The sequence below is a fragment of the Camelina sativa genome, chromosome 11, assembly GCF_000633955.1.
Source record: "Camelina sativa cultivar DH55 chromosome 11, Cs, whole genome shotgun sequence".
NCBI lineage: Eukaryota > Viridiplantae > Streptophyta > Magnoliopsida > Brassicales > Brassicaceae > Camelina > Camelina sativa.
The window spans coordinates 40,877,160-40,898,648 of record NC_025695.1 but is presented as its reverse complement, the minus strand read 5'-3'; the positions used below and the strand labels follow the sequence as shown (position 1 = coordinate 40,898,648).

At 33.9% G+C, this 21,489-nt stretch overlaps 4 protein-coding genes, 1 long non-coding RNA gene and 1 pseudogene across 5 annotated transcripts; 2 read left to right on the top strand and 4 right to left on the bottom strand.

Moving 5' to 3' along the window:
- Positions 301-834, top strand: LOC109127521. Its single transcript, XR_002034095.1, has 2 exons — positions 301-531; positions 786-834. It is a non-coding gene; the product is annotated as an uncharacterized LOC109127521 (long non-coding RNA).
- LOC104728834 lies at positions 1,956-4,266 on the top strand. Its single transcript, XM_010447763.1, has 2 exons — positions 1,956-2,076; positions 2,975-4,266. The coding sequence occupies exons 1-2, from the start codon at positions 1,956-1,958 to the stop codon at positions 4,264-4,266; spliced, it is 1,413 nt and encodes a 470-aa protein (XP_010446065.1).
- Positions 5,293-6,280, bottom strand: LOC104725787. Its single transcript, XM_010444513.1, has 3 exons — positions 6,150-6,280; positions 5,913-5,988; positions 5,293-5,807 (listed from the first exon to the last, which is right to left on the bottom strand). Exons 1-3 carry the CDS (start codon positions 6,159-6,161, stop codon positions 5,485-5,487), a joined length of 411 nt encoding a protein of 136 aa, XP_010442815.1. The 5' UTR covers positions 6,162-6,280; the 3' UTR covers positions 5,293-5,484.
- Positions 6,839-7,993, bottom strand: LOC104725786. Its single transcript, XM_010444512.2, has 3 exons — positions 7,894-7,993; positions 7,441-7,516; positions 6,839-7,311 (listed from the first exon to the last, which is right to left on the bottom strand). Exons 1-3 carry the CDS (start codon positions 7,897-7,899, stop codon positions 7,046-7,048), a joined length of 348 nt encoding a protein of 115 aa, XP_010442814.1. The 5' UTR covers positions 7,900-7,993; the 3' UTR covers positions 6,839-7,045.
- On the bottom strand, positions 10,248-14,584 carry LOC104725785 (annotated as a pseudogene).
- Positions 15,686-17,190, bottom strand: LOC104728833. The gene is made up of 3 exons (XM_010447762.1): positions 16,876-17,190; positions 16,560-16,800; positions 15,686-16,332 (listed from the first exon to the last, which is right to left on the bottom strand). The coding sequence occupies exons 1-3, from the start codon at positions 17,188-17,190 to the stop codon at positions 15,686-15,688; spliced, it is 1,203 nt and encodes a 400-aa protein (XP_010446064.1).

Sequence of the window (21,489 nt, the reverse complement as noted above, 5' to 3'; positions counted from 1 at the left end):
TCATCTATACTCTTAGAATCTGTCATTTTAAAAGTATAGAACTTAAGATGTAAGTAGATGCGATTAGGCAAAGAGGTCTCCATATATAACCAGTTTAGAGTAGACCACATGGCTGCTGCTGTTTCACAATGTGTGATCTTCCTTAGTACTTGATTTCCAACGTTTAGTACTATGAGATCTTTGGCCTTCTCTGATTTTTCAAACTTTACAGGATCAATACTTGGAGACTGCCCAGAACCTCCGCTTGTTCCCGTTTGAGAGTCCCTCTGAGCTGCNCTTCTCTGATTTTTCAAACTTTACAGGATCAATACTTGGAGACTGCCCATAACCTCCGCTTGTTCCCATTTGAGAGTCCCTCTGAGCTGTTGTAGTTTCCGCTTCTGTAGTAGGTGGGTCTTTTAGCAGCTGTTCATCACTCAAGATCTCTTTCAGCCCTAGGACACCAAAGTGAGCCAACATCCTGACCTTCCACAAGGAAAAGTCACCTGTGCCATCAAACCTGTCCACCTCCACCCTAGTGTTACTCATCTTGTAAGTCTCCCTGAAACCCAGACTTGAACCTCTTTAGCAACCTTACACCAAGCATGGCGCTCTGATACCACTTGTTGAGAAAAGAGTAAGTATATGGTTGCTTGTAAAAGAAACAACACACAGAAAATTTGATCACCGAGTTCACGGCCTCAACCGCTACATCTCGGGGGAGAACTCTTGCTCCCAAACTCCACTATATGAAAGAGGTTACACACACCACACCACTAACTTGTGATGTTGTTCTTGGTTTACAGATTTTGGCACACACGGAAGGAGATACAAGAATCAAAGACAACAAAGAAGGAAAAGCTCTCTCTTGAAACTCTCACGTTTCTCTCTTCTCTAGAAATCTTTTTTGTTTCTCTTTTCTCACCCACCTCCACTATCTCTTCTTCCCTTGTAAATATATAAAAGAGTGGATATGGACTTCTTGTTCTCCTTTGCCAAGTTAATATTCGTCTGGCCCAATAAAGACCCAATGTTGTGTTTTGTCAAACCCTATCTAACAGATTCATTGTTCTTGTCGCTTGTCTCTAGGTATGGTAGCAATGTTGACTCAAAGTCAAACAAAAAAGATTTCGAAGCTGTCCGGAGGAAACTTTAAAGCCACGAGATTATCTGATAAGTCAAGAAGAAAGGAACGTTAGCAGTTTCGTGATCTTCTAGTTTTTGTGTTTTTGATGGCAATTGGAATATTACATGTTTATTATAATTTTTTTTACTGTTTTTTAATTACATCCAATAAAATTATCGAACGACATAGGAAAAAATATCATGTTAAGGGATGCCACACAAAAATTAAGAAATTGTTCAAAAACTATATATATATAAAATTATTTTACAATGTTTGTGAAACTATATCGTAAGTTATACCTCTCTATTCGTTTGCTATATCTGTGAGTATTATCTAGAACAAGACAGAAGTGCATAATATTACTACATCAAATTGTGGGGGAAATTGTTGTATTTTTTGTTGAATGTGTTAGTGTTCAAAATATACAAGTAGATGTGTCTTATCTTATCTGATTAAGTTTATAAGTAATTTTGCTAAATAACCTCCTTTTTTAATCGTCTACCTACATGTCATGACTTCATTCTTCTAACATTAAAAGATTAAAATTATATTTTAATGAAACTAAATCAATGTGGGGTATAAGATACTTTCAAAGTCTTGTGTCAACGCCTAACTTTCAAAAGTCTTGTGTCAACGCCTAAAGGCGCTGTTACCAGGTTTAATTTCAGAGACACAATCGGCCTTTGTTCCGGGTCGTTTGATCTCAAACAATATATTGATTGTTCAGGAGATATTTCACGGGTTGCGAACGAATAAGTCAAGTAAAGGAAATTTTATGGTAATTAAGACGGACATGAGCAAGGCATATGATAGAATTAAGTGGGGCTTTGTAGAGGTTTTACTACGGAAAATGGGTTTTGCGGAACGATGGATCTCCTGGATTATGTTTTGCGTCTCTTCGGTGGAGTATAGGGTTCTTCTCAATGGTCAACCGAATGGATTGATAGTTCCGGGAAGAGGATTGAGACAAGGTGATCCGCTGTCACCATAATTATTTATTTTATGCACGGAGGTACTTATTGCAAATGTGCGGAAGGAGGAGACAGATAAACAGATTACGGGTATTAAGGTGGCAAACAAGTGCCCGCCAATCACCCACTTGTTATTTGCGGATGACAGTCTTTTTTCTGTAAGGTTGATAAGGACCAATGTGGGGTGGTTTTGGAAATTCTAAAATAGTATGAGGCGGCTTCGGGGCAGTAAATTAATTTTGCAAAATCTTCGATTCAGTTTGGTCACACGGTAGATGATATGACAAAGACGGCGATGCAAAATCTTCGATTCAGTTCAGGGGATCCTAGGGATAACCAATCAGGGTGGCATGGATTCTTATTTGGGGATCCCTGAGAGTTTGGGGGGGGGGTCAAAAACAAAGGTTTTTTCCTTTGTTCGGGATCGTCTACAGAGTCGGACGACCGGCTGGTCAGCGAGGTTGCTCTCGAAAGGGGGGGAAGGAGGTGATGATTAAGTCGATCGCGACGGCTGTCCCAACTTTTGTGATGTCTTGTTATCGTCTGCCCAAGACTATCTAAACTGACTAGTGCAGTGGCAAACTTCTGGTGGAGTACAAATGGTCAGGCAAGGGGTATGCATTGGATTGCTTGGGAGAGGCTTTGTTGTAGCAAACAGTTGGGTGGATTAGGTTTCAAGAATGTTGGTGATTTCAACACGGCCCTGCTAGCTAAGCAGTTTTGGCGATTGATAGATTGCCCGGACTCACTGTTTGCAAGGATCTTTAAAAGTAGGTATTATCGGAACTCTGATTCTCTGGATCCAATACGATCTTATTCACCCTCGTATGGGTGGAGGAGCATCGTATCTGCTCGCTCTCTGGTGAAAAAAAATGGATTATTACACGGGTTGGCTCAGGGACCTCCATTTCGATATGGACGGATCCCTGGGTTCCAGCTCAATTCCCGAGACCAGCCTTAAGTAACGGTCCTTTTAAGGACCCAACTCTCCGGTTACCTCATTTGATTGATAGACGAACAAATTCTTGGCGAAAGGATCTGCTTGCTCAGCATTTTGATCCAGTGGATATCGCTCTGATAGAGGCAATACCTCTAAGCAGTTGTTCCAAGGCAGATTATTTGGGATGGCACTTTACTAAAACTGGGAAATATACGGTTAAATCTGGGTATAAGACGGAACGGGTGGATGTCAAAGGTCCTTTTCGAGCATTCGGATCTGGTCTGGTGATCACTCCCCTTCTTGCTAGGGTTTGGAAAGTAAAATGTCCACCAAAACTACAACATTTTATGTGGCAAGTGTTATCGGGTTGTATTTCGGTATCGGTTAATTTGCGTCGTTGGGGGTTGGGTTGTGATGTCGTTTGTACATGGTGCGAGATGGAGGAGGAGAATATAAATCATGCCATCTTTCTATGCCCGCCGACCCGACAAGTCTGGGCTTTAGCTCATGTACTAGTGGGGCCGCAGCTATTCCCGACGAATTCTGTATATGCTAATGTTGATCATTTTCTGGATTCCAAAAATCCGGGTTCACAGGTTCAGGCGTTTCCCTGGTTGATGTGGTATATTTGGAAAGCTAGAAATACCTGTGTTTTTGAAAATCAGACAGAACGCCCTAATGAGACGGTCCAGGTGGCAGAGGGCGAGGCTTTGTCCTGGCAGGAGGCTCAGGTCAATGTCGAGGGGGAGGAGTTTAACTCCACTCTTACGTGTCTAGCACCTGGGTATAGGAGGGATTTATCTCTTCCTCCAGTTTTTACGAGGCAGAGATGTTTTGTTGACGCCTCTTGGAAAGCGACTGATGTTTTTACCGGTGCAGGATGGTGCTGTATTTCGTCACAAGGATCGCCCCCAGTGCTTGGAGTGACAAATTTCCGGCGAAGCTTATCCCCGTTACATGCAGAAGTTGAAGCTTTCATCTGGGCGATGCGTTGTATGATTGGCCATAACTTCCGGGATGTGGTTTTTCTCACCGACTGCTCCGACTTGGTGAAGATGGTGTATTTTCTAACTGATTGGCCAGCTTTCGCAACCTATCTCGATGACATTCGAATTGACAGGGAGGAGTTTTCTTTATTTTCTTTGCTTTATGTTTCACGTAATGCTAATGTACGAACGGATTCTTTAGCACGTCAAGCGCGTATGTCTCTGCATCATGTTTTGTTTGTAGACAATTTTCTTACTAACTGACTCGTTTGAGCTGGTTCTTTTTGTTGAAAAAAAAAAAAAAAAGAAAAAAAAAGTAAAACTAGATCGAATGCAATCCCTACAATAAGAGAATTTTGCTCAAGAAACTAACAATAGAAACACAGCTTATAAATGGAAAGCAAAAATATAACAGACGCCAAACAAAATATATATGTGCGAAGCATCTACAAACAAATGAAAAATGAATATAATTTCCAAATAGAGTCAAAGTTAAGTTTTTTTTTTTTTTTTTTGATTAATAGAATGTGATCAAAATAGGACTTATATTAGTAAGAATGTGATCTGGTTTTTTCCATGGTGTTAGTTTTGATTTTTTGGTTTACCAAGCTCAGGTTCTACATTTTTCTCTTGATCATGGTTATCTTTAGGAGAAAACTACAACTTCAACTCCCTTTTAAATCTTCTCTCCGTTTAGTTCTTCTACTGAGTCCAAAAGAGATTCTTGTAGTCTCACTCTCCCAATAATCTATAGCTTTAAAATAATTTAAAGTAACACAAGACTTTTGTTCGATTTCAAAATCAATATAATTCCATTATCCAAAATTTTATACTCTTTATTATTTTGTGATTTATAGTAGCAAAATAGTAAGAAGACTTGAATAATATATAATCTCAGAGTCAATAATGGAACTATCCTCGAAGCCTCGTTCCATGTGTGGATCCTCCGATGTCGACATGTGGGGATCTTCTAGTATATCAGTTTTTTTTAAGTTTTGTTTTGTTTTATTATCAAAGGAGACTTTTCTAATCTTGACTATCTCCATCTCATATCTCATTCCTTTAGTTCAAAATTATTTTAAAATTTTAGTTCTTATCTTGACTATCTCGAACTTGATTCTTGATGTTAAAAACGAAGTTGAGAGCGACTTAACTATGTGTGTGTATATTTGTACCCATCGATTCAACCAGTCCGTCGCAATATATGTTATTAGTAAGCTAGCTAGAGACAATGTATAGAGAATATATTCAGCATAAGACTAAAAAAAGAAGTCCACTTGAACGAACCGCAAGGAAAAAGACTGTTATTAGATGATTTTAAAGTAAATAAATTAACAAAGCGTAGATCAATTTTATCATACATTAACAGAAGGTCGTACGAGAAATGTATATTACAAGTAGTATAGCCCCAAAAAAATTACACTCTTCCATCAAAACTAAGTGTTGAATAACTTAACATTATTTGAGATAACTCTAGAAAAATCACATAATCACACAACCTGGCTCGTCTCCTACAAATCTAGAATTCCCCTGTGGCTGATAGTAAGAATTTGCATAGGCAGGATTGTATTGGTACTGGTGGTAGTTCATCGGAATCGGCCAGGCAACAACTTCAGGTTTAGCAGCCGGTTTAGCTTCAGGCTTTTTCTCCGGTTCAGCCTTTTTCTCTGGTGGTTTAACAACTTCAACCGAAACAATCTCAGTGTTACATAGCTTCCTTAGCTTCATCACAATAACCGATACATCAACTTCACCAACAACCGTCATTTTCCCGGTTTTGTCATCCAATGCTATCGAAGCAACACCTATAAAAAAAAAAAAAAAAAAAACAAAAATACATGAATAAATGTTCATTTCGCACAATAAGATCATATTATAAATTCTGAAAATGTAATTTATGAAAAAAATACCTGGACATCTAGAAACGGTGACAAACGCTTTCTTCCTGATTCTTTCCTCGTGAATACTCAATTGCAACACAGCTTTCTGTTATTTCAAAACCAAAGATCAGTATGGTCGTTGATTGCATATTTTCATTCTAATTAACATAACTATGTATAGTTTAATATATATAGTTAGTACTAATAACGATTAATCAACGCATGTTTTTATAATAAATTAGAGATAAAAAGGAAATTAGGGCGTACCATCGGAGGCATGGCTCGAGAAAAAAACTATAGAAAATCTTCAGAAATTTTCAATTATTTTTGAGAGAGAGAGACAGAGAGAGAAGAGAGATGGTTTAAGATATCGAATATTCTTGATGACAATAGCAAGTCCAATGCCCGTTTATATAGAAATTGCTTAGGAATTTGCGACTATTATTAAAGTATTGAATTCACTACATGACCCACAACGTTAAAGTTTTTTGTATTTTTTAAATAAGCCAACGACCATAAAAAGGTTAAAAGTAGTCATTCTTTATTAATTTGTTTTTTTTTTTATGTCCTAGTATTTTTTAAAAAAGATTTGGTTGAAATTTAATAATATCAGTGAAACGAAAGCAAACGGAAGTGTAGTATTCAGAATTCCGCGTGGACGACCCGGACAACGTTGATTATATTGACCTCAGCTATTGACTCCTTCGGTCATAAGAACTTCTCAAGCAAGTTCCTTCCTTAATATAGAAACCAAAGCTGAAATCGAATTAAACCTTTCTTTAATTGTATAACTAATTTTTTGGAGTATACTACAATTTAGATTATTTTTTTATAAACCATTTGTATTAATTTTTTGTTTCTAATCATTAAATATCAATCAAATTTTAGTAATTTTTTTATAAACAAAATCATTCGAACTAGACATGTAAAAAAAACCATTCGAATTAGACATGTAGTAAGTAACCCGGACTTACTCGTTAATAGAAAGTTTTATAATACATTGGGCCTGGGAGTGGCAAACTTGGTCCAATCATGTAGAGTGTATAAATGGTTTGGAAACGACCAGTTGAAAAAATCAAAACCAATGACTACGGCGAAGCTGATGATGAGTGATGATGGATTACACTATTGCGAACAAAACTGATACGACCAAAATATTATTTTCAGGAAATGACGCAAGTATTGGGATCTTCGTAGACACATCCGTTGAAATGTTGGTAATACGGTGGAACTTGAGGTGGATACCAATAAACCACTTCTGGCGGTTCAGGTGGCTTCTTCGGATCAGGCTTCTTTTCTGGTTCTTTAACCGGTCCAACCGAGATAATCTCGGTATAACATACTTTCTTCAATTTCTTCACAATTATGTAGGTATCAATCTCTCCCGTCACCGTTAGTTTATCGTCTTTCACGCCCACCGATTTAACACCTTCATTACAAATTCACAAATCAAAATTATACTTATGACTTTAATCAATTGTTTAAGAATATTAATTAATTGGAGAATTACAAAAAAAAAAACTAGAAATTAGGAAAATGATGAGTGTTGGTTGTGTACCGGAGAGACGACAGACAGTTGCCATAGCTTTTTGTTTCAATTTTTCACAGTGAACATCCAATTTTAGTACAGCAACCTGTCATGAAAATATTAAATATTATGAAGCTAATTGTTTGACAAAAAAAAAAAAAGAAGAAGATAAATAGCTAATTATTTAGGATAGCACTATGACATTTGATACAGTATAATGCTAGTTTCTATAACCAATTAAAAAAAATCAGGACAAATAAGTACATATATTAGAAGCTTTGTTAAAAATGTTAAATTTATTAATAAAAAAAAATTACATAGTTTTGTAAGGAAGAAAGGTGGTAAACATTTGAAAATAATTAGAGAAAGCCAAAAAACTGAACCCGGAAACACCAGTTGGGGATTCTTAGCTGTGAATCCCAGGATCATCATCAAGGAGTGTTAAAAAATGTATTATGAAAAAAAAATATATATATATCGAACCTGCATCTTTCTCCAATTAGTGTGATTTGAGAATATGTTGAAGTATCGTGGATTACTAATGAGCTTTGAAGTCTCCTTTATATAAGCAGTTGAAAGTTTTTGTTTTTGTTTTTGTTTTTAAATAGAAGAATTTCAAACCTTTTCAGTCACGGTAGCAAGTTGCAAGTTGCAATACAAATATTATTTCAAGGAAGAAAGACAAGGAAAACTAATCCATTTTATTATAACGTTGAAAATGAAGAAAAACAAAATCGAGTATGTCGTTATGTTTTTTATTAATTGGTGTGATTTCTCCTGGCATATGCAATTAATACTTATAGTAAAAGTTTTAAACATAATTATAAATAAATTTATTTTAAATTAACAAAATTTTCTTCATAACACTCTTTAAAATATACTGCATCTAGTATCCAACAAAATTATTTTAAATTAAGAGTTTTTGGCTAAAATCACAAAGATTAATAAACAATAAATATTGTCTCATTTAAGCAAATTCAACCAATATAAAAAAAACATTGTAGAATTTAAATAGTCAAAAATAATTAAATTAATATAAAAGTGCATAGAACTTAAAAAAATCTTATAAAATGGAACAAGAAAAAAGCCTAAAAGATCTTATATATTGGAACAGAGGGAGTAACTAAATTTTTATTTTAAAATGAAACTCTTTTAAAATATATTGCATGTAATTTCCAACTAAATTTGGGGAAAACATTATATGATAGAAATGTTTTATTAGGCTTACATATCTCCTCCCTATTATTAATTTGGAAGTACATTTGGTAAAGTAACATTTTATTTGTAAGATTTACACAATTAAACCCTTGCCTTTTGAATAAATATCAAAACTTGAAGTTATTATTTGTAATATACAAAAAACATACTTAAAATAATTTTTAAATAAATTAGTTACCATAATTTAAATATTTAAGATACTTTTAACTTGCTAAAAAAATTATTGTTGATCATGTTATGGAGCAGATTAGTATTTACATAAATATGATTATATAATTTTTTACGGATGGTATAATATACAAAATATTTTGGTCTGATATCAAATGAGTTAACGAGAGGTGTTAGGTATTGCATAATCGGTACCAAACACAAAAAACACAACCAATCTAAAATTGTAGAATCTAAATATTAATCATAACATATTAAATGAAACACAAAAAAATACAACATATATATATATATATATATATTTTAAAATAATTATTAAAAAAAAAATTGTCTAAAATCTAGTCCTATTTTAAAACTGGAAATTAAAATAGAAACATGTATTTATTTTGGTTGAGTTTCCTAAATTGGTCCACGAAAGCGAGATTCCAGTTGAATAATCTAAGATGGACAAACCAACAAATTTGCAGCGACTTGAATTGTATTAAGTCTCCCAAGCGTAGATATAATTGTGAACAAAGAATAATATTTTCAATTACCTAGTTTCCAGGCAATTACTGAGCCGGTTTTGTTTTCATGTTGTTACGTTGAAAAGGATCTGGTCGGATTCTTTTGAGACATCTGTATAGTTCTTGGTTCTTACTAGATCGTTGTTTCGAATGTTATGGCTATAAGCCTATAAGAAGTTCACATAACCTACCAAGCATTTATAATTTGTTTTTGTGTACCGAGTCTCGATGTGAGGAAACAACTAGTTTATTCCAATTTAATTTGCTCTAGTTTGAAGTCCACTTTAAGATTCTTCCATCAGTCAATTCCGGTAAACAGACTTTGATAATCGAGTTTTTCGTCAAAGTTTCAAAGATGCAAACTCTATATACGTATGTTACATTCTTTATTTTGGACGTTCATGTACCGGATACGAAAGTGTTTAAACGTAGTTCATTTTGGTTATATATATCATTTTTCGCTATGCAGTTTTTTTAGTAATAAATGTAAAAGTTATCTAACAACAAAATTACTTGTAGTAATTTATATGAAAGGAAAAGAATCCATAGGTAGTAGTGCTTTTGAATGGAAAAGAAGTAGAAAAAACATAAAATACTTGTAGAACTTAATCAAACCAAACCAAATTACGCAAACCTTGTTCAAACTTGGAAAAATCTCTGTTGTTTGAGTGGACAACGTCTATTACGAACTATCCAATCCATGAACTTGGCAAGCTGCTCAGGACTCGTGAAATATTAGCGCTGATCAGGACTTGCTTAACTGAAGCAAACTAATTTGGGGTCAAACGATGTTACTTCCCTATCAAAACTGACGGAGCACATATCTCGTACTTCCTATCTTGACTCAAGATCATAGATCCGTTCTTTACTATTGGACATTGACTCTTCCGAAGGCGTCGGAGTTATGACTAACCGTCTCTAGCAATGGTGTGGTGTGGTGCTGTCATGAGCTTCGGACGACAACTTATATTTATAACGTAATAAAAAAAAAGCACACAAATCTTTAATTAATCTCAATCAACAAAACAATATCACTCGACTAAACACAATTGGACGACAAAATCTTAAGGTTTACAAAAACAACAGATCGCCAATTATGTGATAAAACCACAACAGATAATTAATGAGACAAAAAAAAAAACTTGATTATAGAAGAAGAGATGAAATTGTAAATAAAAAAAATTGTCCAGGGAGGTCAAACCAATCTGATAGACTAGATAAAAGTAGGTTGGACCTTTATTCTTGACACGTCTTTTTTTCTTTGTCAAAACATATCATAGCTTAGCTTTGCCATTACTTTCTTTCTTTGCAACTGATCATGCATGCTTATATGCTTACTTTTGTGAACTCTGGCCTCGCGTGAACCCACTCGCTCCGTTTGATTTCAAGGACTGATAGGGGTTCACACTATTGCTTGATATTGTGGGTTGAGAGGAGTACGTCGTAGTGCTTGATATTGATTGAGAGAGATTCTCCGAACTTCTTGATCGTGAGTGAGAGGGATTCCACGAACTGGATGGTAGTGTGGAGTGAGAAGAATACGCTGTACTTCTTTGTAGTATGGATTCAGATAGATTCGTCGCACTGCTTGATCGTGAGAAACTAGAGTGATTACGCGTACCGCTTGAGCCAAACTCTGTTTTCTTAAAACTTGATGTCGATCCTTTGGAACCTAGTGTTCGAGCTAGTGACGTTTCTGCTTCTGCAATAGATTGTTTACCACAAATATATCAACAAAGAAAAAAAGAAAAGAAAATGCAACATATATTTTGATGTCGATACAAGAACCAGAGTTTTGTGCTGTACCTTTTAAGCCACTGTCATAAGGATTATATATATGGTATTTTCCATCTGGACCTTTTTTTATTTGCGGATCGAAGCGCTGAGCATTTAGGAATTCACGTTTGCCACCTTCCTCCTTGACCTGAGGTTGTTCCTTGTTCAAACCAAACATCTTTGCAAACCTTCCTTCTTGCTTTTTCTTACCATTGTTCTGTGCAACGTAGACTCCTTCTTTTTTCGGCTGAAAATTCTTATTCGCATTTTGCTTATCAATATATTCACGCACATGCGCATCGTCGTTTATTGGCAACTGATTTGCTTCCTTAATCCCTTGGTGTTGGTTAAAAACAAAAGGTCCACGTGCATGCGCATGCACACGTGCAGCAGCATCGTAGTTTAGCGGCTGCTTTGCTTGGTTGATACCTTGTTTTCTGTTAAAAGGATCATGCTGAGGCGCAGGCACACCATAGCCGTATCCGTACATGTTTTTCGTTTTTATACCAGGCTCTGTTTGCAATTTCGAGCTACCAACATCGGGTTGCTTTTTAGGCGGCTCTGCTTCTTCTACATCTTGTCCATGCCATATTATCTTAACATGCTTATCTACTTCCTTAAGTTTCGTTACCATGTAGAATTTCTTAATTTCTCCTCCCTTCACCCGTAGAAAAAAATCTTTCTCGACCTCTACCGAAGTAACTCCTAACAACAACGTACAAACATGGGTTAATGATTTATATTTTTTTAAAAGACTAAACAAGTGGAAATTCTTATTTCTATATAAAAACTAGGTAAAGTACATGCGCTGTATAATGCTGAGAAATGTTTTTAAATTTAATAGTAGTAATTTATACATAAATTGTCATAATATGAATGTAAAGGAGGAGCTATAAGCTCCTTAAGGCGTCCACATATGATTTTAAACAATCTATCGGGATTTGCCATATGATTCATTAATATTTTCTAAATTTCCAGAATTTTCTATATTAAGAATTATTTTAAACAACCAATCTGGATTTGACATGTCATTCATTAACATTTTCTAAATTGCCAGAATTTTAAATTTATGGAAATAAAAGAACTATGTACAACGTCCCACATCAGCTAGAAATTTTTTAGACAATGGTTCAGAACCAGTATAAATAAGATTAATATGCTTTCAACAACGAATGAGCAGAAATGTTTGATTTATCAGGCGTCCAAGTTTAAAAGTTTCATTCGGTTTGATCCAGTTTTTTATTTGATCAAATTAAAACTTTAAAAAGTTTCAAAAAATATATTATAATATTTAAAAATTTGAAAAGTTTAAATATTATAAATATTGAAAGTTCTTAATTTTTATAAAGGTTCAAAAATATTATAAATACCTCCATAAAAAGTTTAAAATATTTTAACTATTTAAACTCTAAAAAAATATTACAAATATTTAAACTTCATCTAAAGTTTAAAATATTTTAAATATTTAATCTCTATTAAAAAATTTAAAAGTTTAAGAATTATTAAATAATATATATCAAATTTTTTAATATCTTAAAAATATTTTACTTATCTCCATTTGTGTTTTATATCTCTTATGAGTTGTATAACATTTTTTTTGGGTATAAATTTACAGATGATTTGATATTCTTGCAGTAAAAAATTTATTTTTAAGTCTAAGAAATAAAGATTTACGTCGCAAGACCTTGATTTGATGTTATTTGTGTTTAAAGAAAAAGGATCGACGAAAAGCACAAATATTGTTTTAACTATACAAATGTTCATATTATTTTTTCTGCAAGTAAAGATTTTAGTTTGAGAAGTTTCAATATGTGTGGATCTAAAAACGAATAATATGGATGTAATTATCAATAATTGGGTGAATGTGTTGACTATGTTGGTCTTCATGAATTGCACAAATTTTATGAGAAAAAATGATTTTGGTCTTGGAGTTTGATGGGTTAACAAGTTGTGTGGTAGTCTAAAAAAATGTTTTTTAGTGGAAAAATGTGAAGAAGTTGACGAGGAAGAAAAAGAAAAAGAGTATAACGAACAACCAGACGGTAAAAGTAACGATGACAATTACCATAAAATTTGACAATGAAAACGAGATAAATTCATCATTATAAAATTGTTTTATTTTTCTGGTGGTCAAAAAAATGGTTTAGGATATGTGAGGTCACCAGTTTGATCCGCCTCACCTGGACGTCGAGTTAAATTCATGATTTTTTTGATCAGATTTGATTTTATAACACAACTGATTTTTACATTTTTAAAAATTTTGTATCTGATTTTTTTTCCTTAATACTAATTTAAATTTTTATAAGATAATATTTCATCAAAGGTCATCAATCGTACATAATTTTCATCAAAATATATCAAATGAACCCACGCGTAGCGTGAGTTTAAAATCTAGTAGTAAATGAATGATTTCTATTTATGTGTAAATATAACACAACAAGCAAAGTGTTGTTTTTAGTTCTAATTTTATAATATTAAAATAATAAAGATATCTGGTGAAAAAGAAATAAAAAACTCGGAATGACGTTTATATCTATTATAAAAATATCAAAATAATCTTAAAACTAATGGTAATATTCTGTAATTTTCAACAAAACATGTCATATTTTATAAATGGTCTACACGGTAGGGATTGGATAGCCTATACATTAATACATGAATTATTTTGTTTAAATGACATAGGCTACGTAGCCATAGATTTGTTTTCTTTCAGATGTACCTGAAAACTCCCAGATAACTTCCATAGCTGCGGGTTTGATATGTTTATTAAGAACTCTAAACTCGAATACAACTATCTCCTGCAAAATAGCAGTTCATGCATGGTAAGTAGTTATTTTTTAGTTCCTTCAAAATAATCTGAAGACTTAAAAAAAAAAAAAAATGGGACCTGCGTTTTTGGAGTGTGGAAATAATTGTAGACTGTATTGAAACCCGAGATGCGATTTTGCTCCGATTTTATGTATTATGTCAACAGAGTTATCTATCTCCTGTTGGAGTATCTCCCCCATTACATATTTATCAAAATCTCCCTTGACCTTTAGTATACCTTTTTCATTGATGTCTACTAAAGTAACTCCTAGAAACAACAAAATATTATTGCTTCAGTATTTTGGCCTATTCAGATTTATTAAATCACGTACGTGTTGATTTATATGGTTTCATTAATACAATCTTATAAGTAGATTTGTTATTACCAAAAAAAGAAAGAAAAATAGAAGTAGACTTGCACCTTGAAACATCCAGACAATTTTCATAGTGTTCCGTTTAACGCTTTCATCAGAAAGATCCAACTTGAATTCAGCTGTATTTTCCTCCTGCAATTTTAATAGTTGATAGTTTACGCAATAACTCTTTTAGATAATCTTACCGTTTGAAGTTTTCTTTGCTTAAAAATAATCTGAAAATTTGAGAAAAAGACGAACCTGCATTTTCTGAATGTTACAAAGATAAACACTGGACAGTGAAGAGAGATTTACAGTAAAGGAATGTGATTGCAACCTCGCTGCTTGCACAATAACAACCCTTTGCTTCCCCCTCCCTATATTTATACAATATTTCGTTTGTAACTAGTGAATATAGTAATGATTAGGTACATCCACTGGTACTATAAAGTATAAACGGAAATAGTCAATTTTGTACATCAAGACCAACAAACCATTTGAGTCTTTTTATATTATAAATAGTAGAATCAGAACAAGTTGAGTCTAATTTAGTCTTTCTAAATAATATATGGTTAGAGTATTGAAAGGAGAAAATGATTTTGTCCAATCTATGGCTGGCCATACTTTCCAAAACCCTGAGAAGAATTCTGAGCATCGCATCATCTTTTGAAGAGATATTTGAAAAAACTCGTCGACTATGCAAGAGCACTATACCTTCTTCATCCCTCAAGACCCAGGAACCACCTGCAAACTGATTTCTTTTTGACCAGAATGATCCTACATTACACTTCAACCAGCTGTTTGGAGGCTTCATCCACACTCTAGTACAGCTCACCCGTTCCCCTTGGTCCCTAACTCGATTTGCCTCATTGTTCTCTTCTATTTGAGCCTCAAACCATTCTGAGACATCTCCTCTGATTTTTTCCACTGTTTCATCGGCCAAAAAGCTCTTTCCCTCGAAATTAAGAGCGTTACGATTTTCCAAATTCTCCAAATTATCCAAGGAAATGACTTACGCAACATCGTAGGCCAAGCTCGGTTGTCCTTATTTTCCAACAAGTGAAACATGTTTGAGAAAAAAGAACCATTGTGGAAACCTTCAGGAGGAAAGAGGAAATTTGAAAGAGCCCAAACCTGTCTTGCTAGAGAGCATAAAAAGAGAGAGTGATTAGTGGATTCATCAATCTCCCCACAGACCTGACATGTCTCATCAATCTTTAAGCCTCTTCCCTGTAGATTGGCAGCAACTGGTAGGATACCACTAAGCACTTTCCACATGAAAAATTTAATTTTTTGGTCTGTCTGCAATTTCCATACCAGTTTTTAAAGTTCCAGAGTGGAAGGTTGCATCGAGACTTCTTTTATGAGGGCACTGCTGGCTTCTTGATCTACTAACCAATACGATGATTTCACCGAAAATTCTCCACTTTTGGTATGAATCCAGACTTAGAAGTCTTCTATTGAAACCATCGGTTTTAATGCTTTGATTAGTGATATATCATGAGGGAGGAAAAGGTCTTGTAATAAGTCTGAATCCCAATAACCAGTTCTGGGGTTAATTAGAGAGCTCACCTTTAACCCTACTTCAAAGAACTGGTTTTTCCTCCATGGAGCTCTAACTCCTTCATCATCAAGCCATTTATCTAGCCATACTAGCATTGACTTGCCATTACCGACTCTTTTGATCAGACCTTTCTTCAAGAGATCCCTACCAAAGAGGATACTTCGCCACGCAAAAGATGGTCGTTGGCTCAAAGATGCATCAAAAAAGATCTCCTCATCGTAGTATCTACTTTTCATAAGTTTATCTAAAAGACAATCTGGGTATTGCACAAGACGCCAAGCTTGCTTTGCCAATAAAGCTTGATCGAAGGATTGAATGTTACGGAAATCCAAACTACCAAGATCTTTTGATAAACAAAGTTTGTCCCAGCTTTTCCAATGAATTTTCCTTGAATGTTCTTCTGAATTCCACCAAAAAGAAGCCATTGCACTTTCTAGGTTTTCACAAGTGGTTTTTGGAAGCTTGAAACAGGACATAGCAAAGACCGGCATAGCCAAAGCTACTGACTTCAGCAGGACTTCCTTACCACCTTGAGACAAACATCTAGAATGCTAACTTGATAACTTTTTCTTTAATCTGTCTTTAAGGTAGTCAAGCATTTCAATTTTAGAGCCACTAAAGCATTCAGGAAGGCCTAAGTAAGTGCCAGCTCCCCCTTCTGCAACTATACCCATAACTCCCTTGATGACTGATTTGACCGGATCCTCAGCTTTGTCACCAAAAGTAATGGAGGATTTATTCACATTAATGGGTGACCTGTTGCTTTGCCGTAGATTCTCAGAATTTCCTGAAGCACCATACTTTTCTCTTTTGAAGCTTTACATAGGAAGAGGCTATCGTCTGCAAAGAGGAGGTGGTGAATGACTGGACCATTATCTGAGAATTGAATACCATCCAAAATTCCTTCACTTTGAGCTTTGTTAAGGAGATGAGACAAACCCTCAGTACATAGAACAAACATGAAAGGAGAAAGAGGGTCTCCTTGTCTCAATCCTCGCTGAGGAGAAATCATACCAAAGGGTTTGTCATTGATTAAAACTGAGTATGTTACTGAAGAAACACAAATCATTACCCAGTTAACCCATTTCTGATGGAATCCCAGAGCTAAAAGTAAGGATCTCAGGTAGCTCCATTCGACTCTGTCGAAAGCTTTAGACATATCGGACTTCACCGCCATATATTCTGATGAGACTCTCGGGTGGACTTTTAGGCTGTGAACCAATTCATGTGCTATCAAGATGTTGTCCGTGATGAGTCTCTCTTCAACAAAGGCTGATTGAGTTTCAGAAACTATCTCAGGCAGATAAGGCTGAACTCTCTTTACTAGGATCTTTGAAATGACTTTATAAAGAACTGAGCACAAACTTATAGGCCTAAGGTTCGCCATTTCAGTAGGATGAATCGTTTTAGGAATTAGACAGATGTGAGTATAATTCCATTCTGCATGCATAACTTCGTTAACGAAGAAATTCTGAATTTCTTTAGTAACTTGTTCCCCAACCAAAGACCAATATTGTTGGAAGAAAAGAGCAGACATACCATAACAGCCTCTTTGATTTCCTGAGCACTGACTTCTTTGATTAGAACACCATTCGTCGCCTCAGAAACTCTAGGATTTAACCCATCAAACCAACTTTGGAAGCTTGTTGGGTTGGAAGAAGTGAAAAGCGATTGAAAATAAGCAGCTGCTACTTCTCCTTTTGCTGCTTCAGATGATTGATAGTTTCCATTAACATCTTTCAGCTTTTCAATTCTCTTTTTCTACCTATTCTCCTTAACCGAAGCATGGAAGAATTTAGAGTTCCTGTTCCCACTTCTTAACCATTTCTTTCTGCTTTTTTGTTTCCAATATGATATATCATCTCGATAATTTAAGAACAATTAAAGTCAAAACGTAACTGATATATGAAACAACCTCACAATTAATGTCTTTGAAGCTAGCTAGGAAATGAAATATCCAAACTGCTATAGTAAAATTTAGAAAAAATGTCTTTGAAGCTAGCTAGGAAATGAAATATCCAAACTGTTATAATAAAATTTAGAAAAATTAATTTTTTTTTTGTTTATTGTAATGTTAAATTATAGACTTATTTTTTGTTGTAATGTGATCTAGAAAGTTATCTCAAAGATAATAGCTAATAGATTGAAGTTGGCACTCCCAAAGTTTATTGCAAGGAATCAATCGGCTTTTGTTAAGGATTGCTTTTTGATCGAGAATATGTTTTTTGCAACGAAGTTAGTTAAGGACTACCATAAGAACTCAATTTCGAGTCGTTATGCCATTAAAATTGTTATTTCAAAGGCTTTTGATTATGTCCAATGGCCAAAATGTTCTCACGGCTATGGCTTTCCCGCCAAATTTCGTTCATTTGATTATGCTTTGTGTCACAACAGCTTCTTTTTCGGTTCAGGTAAATGGTGAACTAGCTGGATTTTTTCAAAGCTCGCGTGGTCTGGGTCAGGATTTCTTCCTTTCTTCCTATTTCTTTGTCGTTAGTATAGATCGAGCGGCTGGTTTGAAGCAATTTGGCTACCACCCACATTGTAAGAACTTTGGTGTCACCCATTTGAGTTTTGTGGATGACCTTATGGTTTTATCTAATGGGAAGGTAAGTTTTATTTAAGCCATTGTTGTGGTTGTTGATAGCTTTGGTATGTGCTCCGGTTTGAAAATAAGGTCTACTTAGGGGGTTTGTCTGATTCAGCTCATCAAGTGATCAAGGATAGTTTCAGTTTTGAAGTTGGCCAGTTACCAATGAGGTATCTCGGGCTTCCCTTAGTCACCAAGCGCCACACTTCCTCAGACTATTTGCCACTAATCGAGCATTTAAAGAAGAGAATAAGCTCCTGGACAGCTCGTTTCCTATCATTTGCAGGCCGCCTCAACTTGAAAAATTAAAATATCTAGATTGCCAAGAAAAACTAAATCACCTTGATGCAGATTATAGAAGATTGGGTTATGGAGCTTTATAAACTGAAAGATTGGGTTTGAGCCGTCTTAGTGAAATTTTTGTAGTCCTAGCAAGTAGCAATGGTGTGGTGTGGTGTGGTGATACGAAAGTGAAAGATTGTTGCTCTGATACCAATTATCACGTTCATACTTCATCCCTCTTTAAAGCAAAGAGTGTGTAAGATGACACAGCGGTTTGATTGGTAGTTTAGACTACCCATTAATTTTTGTTTGTTTTCATTTGATTAAAATAGTTAAAGTACATAAAAGCAAAAGTGGAGTCAAAACTCCTAGAACAAACTCGAAATTGGGAAAGTGGAAACTGCTTCCTACAGATAAGGAAGACTAGTTTCTTATTGAATAATTCAAAATAAACAAAGTGAAGTTATAAGACTTTCGTCAAGCTACATACTTCTTGTTTGGCTTTGGTTGCCGACTAGACCTTTCTCTGCCACCTAAAAATCTTCACTTAGTGGCTACACCACGTCATCTGGTCCAGCCATGAAAATAACGCTAACATTTTCATCTATGTCCTTTAATTTCGTCGCCATTACAATTTTATCAAAGTCTCCATTCATCCCTAGTTGAACCTCATCTCCCTTGACCTCTACCGAAGTAACTCCTAACAACAGACATTAACTTATGGTTTATATTAAAATTATGTAAACTGAAATATCTTACCATAGGTTTATTTGGTTTGAGATAACCATAAGGTTTTTGTTGTTGTACCTGAAACTTGACAACAAATCTCACCTGAAAATTATCAATCCATAGTATATATATATATATATATATATACATAATTCATACAGTAGGTATAATAATTAGCCATTAAAATTTTAATTTCTTAAAAAAAAAAATCTCAAAATTTGGAAAAATGAACCTTTGGGGGGATTATAAAACTGTGTCTAGGACCCCCGGTGATTATGACAACAGAATCATCTATCTCAGATAGTTTTCTCATCATTTCCATCTTATCAAATATTCCCTTCACCTTTAGTATACCTATCTCATTGATGTCTACGAGACTAACTCCTAATAACAACAAATACTTTTTTTGCTTCAATATTTCAAGCTTACATAGATTAAACTATTTATTGATTTATTTGGTTTCGTTAATGTTACAACCATATGTAGATTAGTGTTCCGTGTACCTGAAAACATCCAAACAACTCTCATAGCTGCCCGTTTGATGCTTCCATCAGAAACATCCATCAAGAATTCAACTATCTCCTCCTGCAAATTAGCATTTCATTTGTATACATAAGCAATAACTATATTAAAAATTTCTGCCGTAATTAATATTAAACAATTGATACTTGATTGCTTGTAAAACTAATCTGAAAATTGGAAAAAAACATACACATATCTATATACTAGAATTTGTACCCATGCACGCGCGAGATTTTAGTTTAAAATATTTCTTATCTATAGAAATTGTTGATCTCAAATATAATCATTTCAATTTTTGAGTATAAATCTATATAAATATTAAACTTACTTTACTCAGTGATATACAACATATATATTTTTAAAGATAAAATTTCTTTGTTATATCTATTTGCGATTTTACGTGAGATTTTAGTTAAATTTTTTATCAATAAGAATCATTGAATATAAATATAATTTGAAGATTAAAAGATAAATCTATATAAATGCCGTACTTATTTTACTAATCTATATAACATATATTGTCTAGTGTCGCAATAATATTGTCGACAATCTTCTGGCATTTTATCTTTAAAAGAGTTCATTCCATATTCATAATTTTAAAAGTTCTACATCAATGTCGATCGTTGACCTAATTATAGAGACTATTTAAACATATCGATATCCTACATTAAATGTGAATATACAAAGTTTCATGAAAACAGTTTTATTGCTATGTCGCTACAATGAGATTGTCCAAATGCATCATCTGCCATAATAGAATTTCCGACTAAGTCAAGAATGCTTAAATGATGAAACGTTTAAACCCTACAATGAATATCTATTGACTAATCCAAGTTACATATTTTTCTAAAATCTCGTATGTTTTTTGCAGATGTTAATTTTGTGATGCAACCCCAGCTTCGTCTTGTCAAAAAAATCATAGTGTACTTTAAATATGTTGTTTTTGCCAATGTTTTGGGTTAAAAGCATTTGATAATATATATGTATGTTTTATATCATGTTATAAAATTGTAGCTCCAGTTGATAATATACCTTACACAAATCACATGCCATTTTTTGTAACGGCTTACATATCATTTTTTATATATATTTCCTAACCATTGATTTTGTTTTTTTAGATAGATTATTTTTCGAAATTCTTTTTCATAGTTTTCCCAAAAAAAAGTATGCCCCTTACAATATCTTTGTTTTAGATCAAAACTTTTAAGTTAAGTTAAGTTAAGTAATTAATCTTTTCTTTCTTAAAAGTAAAATTTAATAATAAATCTTTATGGTATATGTTTCTTAGAAACTAATGTTTCACTTCAATTTTATTTTCATGTTTAGATTTTTATAAATACAATTACATAACTTGTTTTTTTACTCCACCATGCATTAAACTCTTACTTACGTTCTAAAACTCATTAACCCATTCTAAATTTAAGAATATAATCATTTTTGGTTATAATTTTAATAATAACATTATTACTAAAGCAAATTTATAGTATTATTTTTACTATTTTAAAATTTTCATTTACTTTACTTAATTCATTTTTAGATAGTTATTATTTTTATTATTTACTA

What these genes read in the sequence shown, in the direction of transcription:
- LOC104728834 (XM_010447763.1), top strand. Translation starts at nt 1,956, where the DNA reads ATGGGTTTTGCGGAACGATGGATCTCCTGGATTATGTTTTGCGTCTCT. An exon ending in GGGAAGAGGATTGAGACAAG is followed by an intron (nt 2,077 to 2,974) that starts GTGATCCGCTGT and finishes GGGTTGGCTCAG; the next exon opens with GGACCTCCATTTCGATATGG.
- LOC104725787 (XM_010444513.1), bottom strand. An exon ending in CACCGTTTCTAGATGTCCAG is followed by an intron (nt 5,808 to 5,912) that starts GTATTTTTTTCA and finishes TTTTTTTTATAG; the next exon opens with GTGTTGCTTCGATAGCATTG.
- LOC104725786 (XM_010444512.2), bottom strand. An exon ending in AACTGTCTGTCGTCTCTCCG is followed by an intron (nt 7,312 to 7,440) that starts GTACACAACCAA and finishes TTTGTAATGAAG; the next exon opens with GTGTTAAATCGGTGGGCGTG.
- LOC104728833 (XM_010447762.1), bottom strand. Translation starts at nt 17,190, where the DNA reads ATGGCGAACCTTAGGCCTATAAGTTTGTGCTCAGTTCTTTATAAAGTC. An exon ending in ATCAGAAATGGGTTAACTGG is followed by an intron (nt 16,801 to 16,875) that starts GTAATGATTTGT and finishes ATTTCTCCTCAG; the next exon opens with CGAGGATTGAGACAAGGAGA. An exon ending in AATCTACGGCAAAGCAACAG is followed by an intron (nt 16,333 to 16,559) that starts GTCACCCATTAA and finishes GTTTGTCTCAAG; the next exon opens with GTGGTAAGGAAGTCCTGCTG.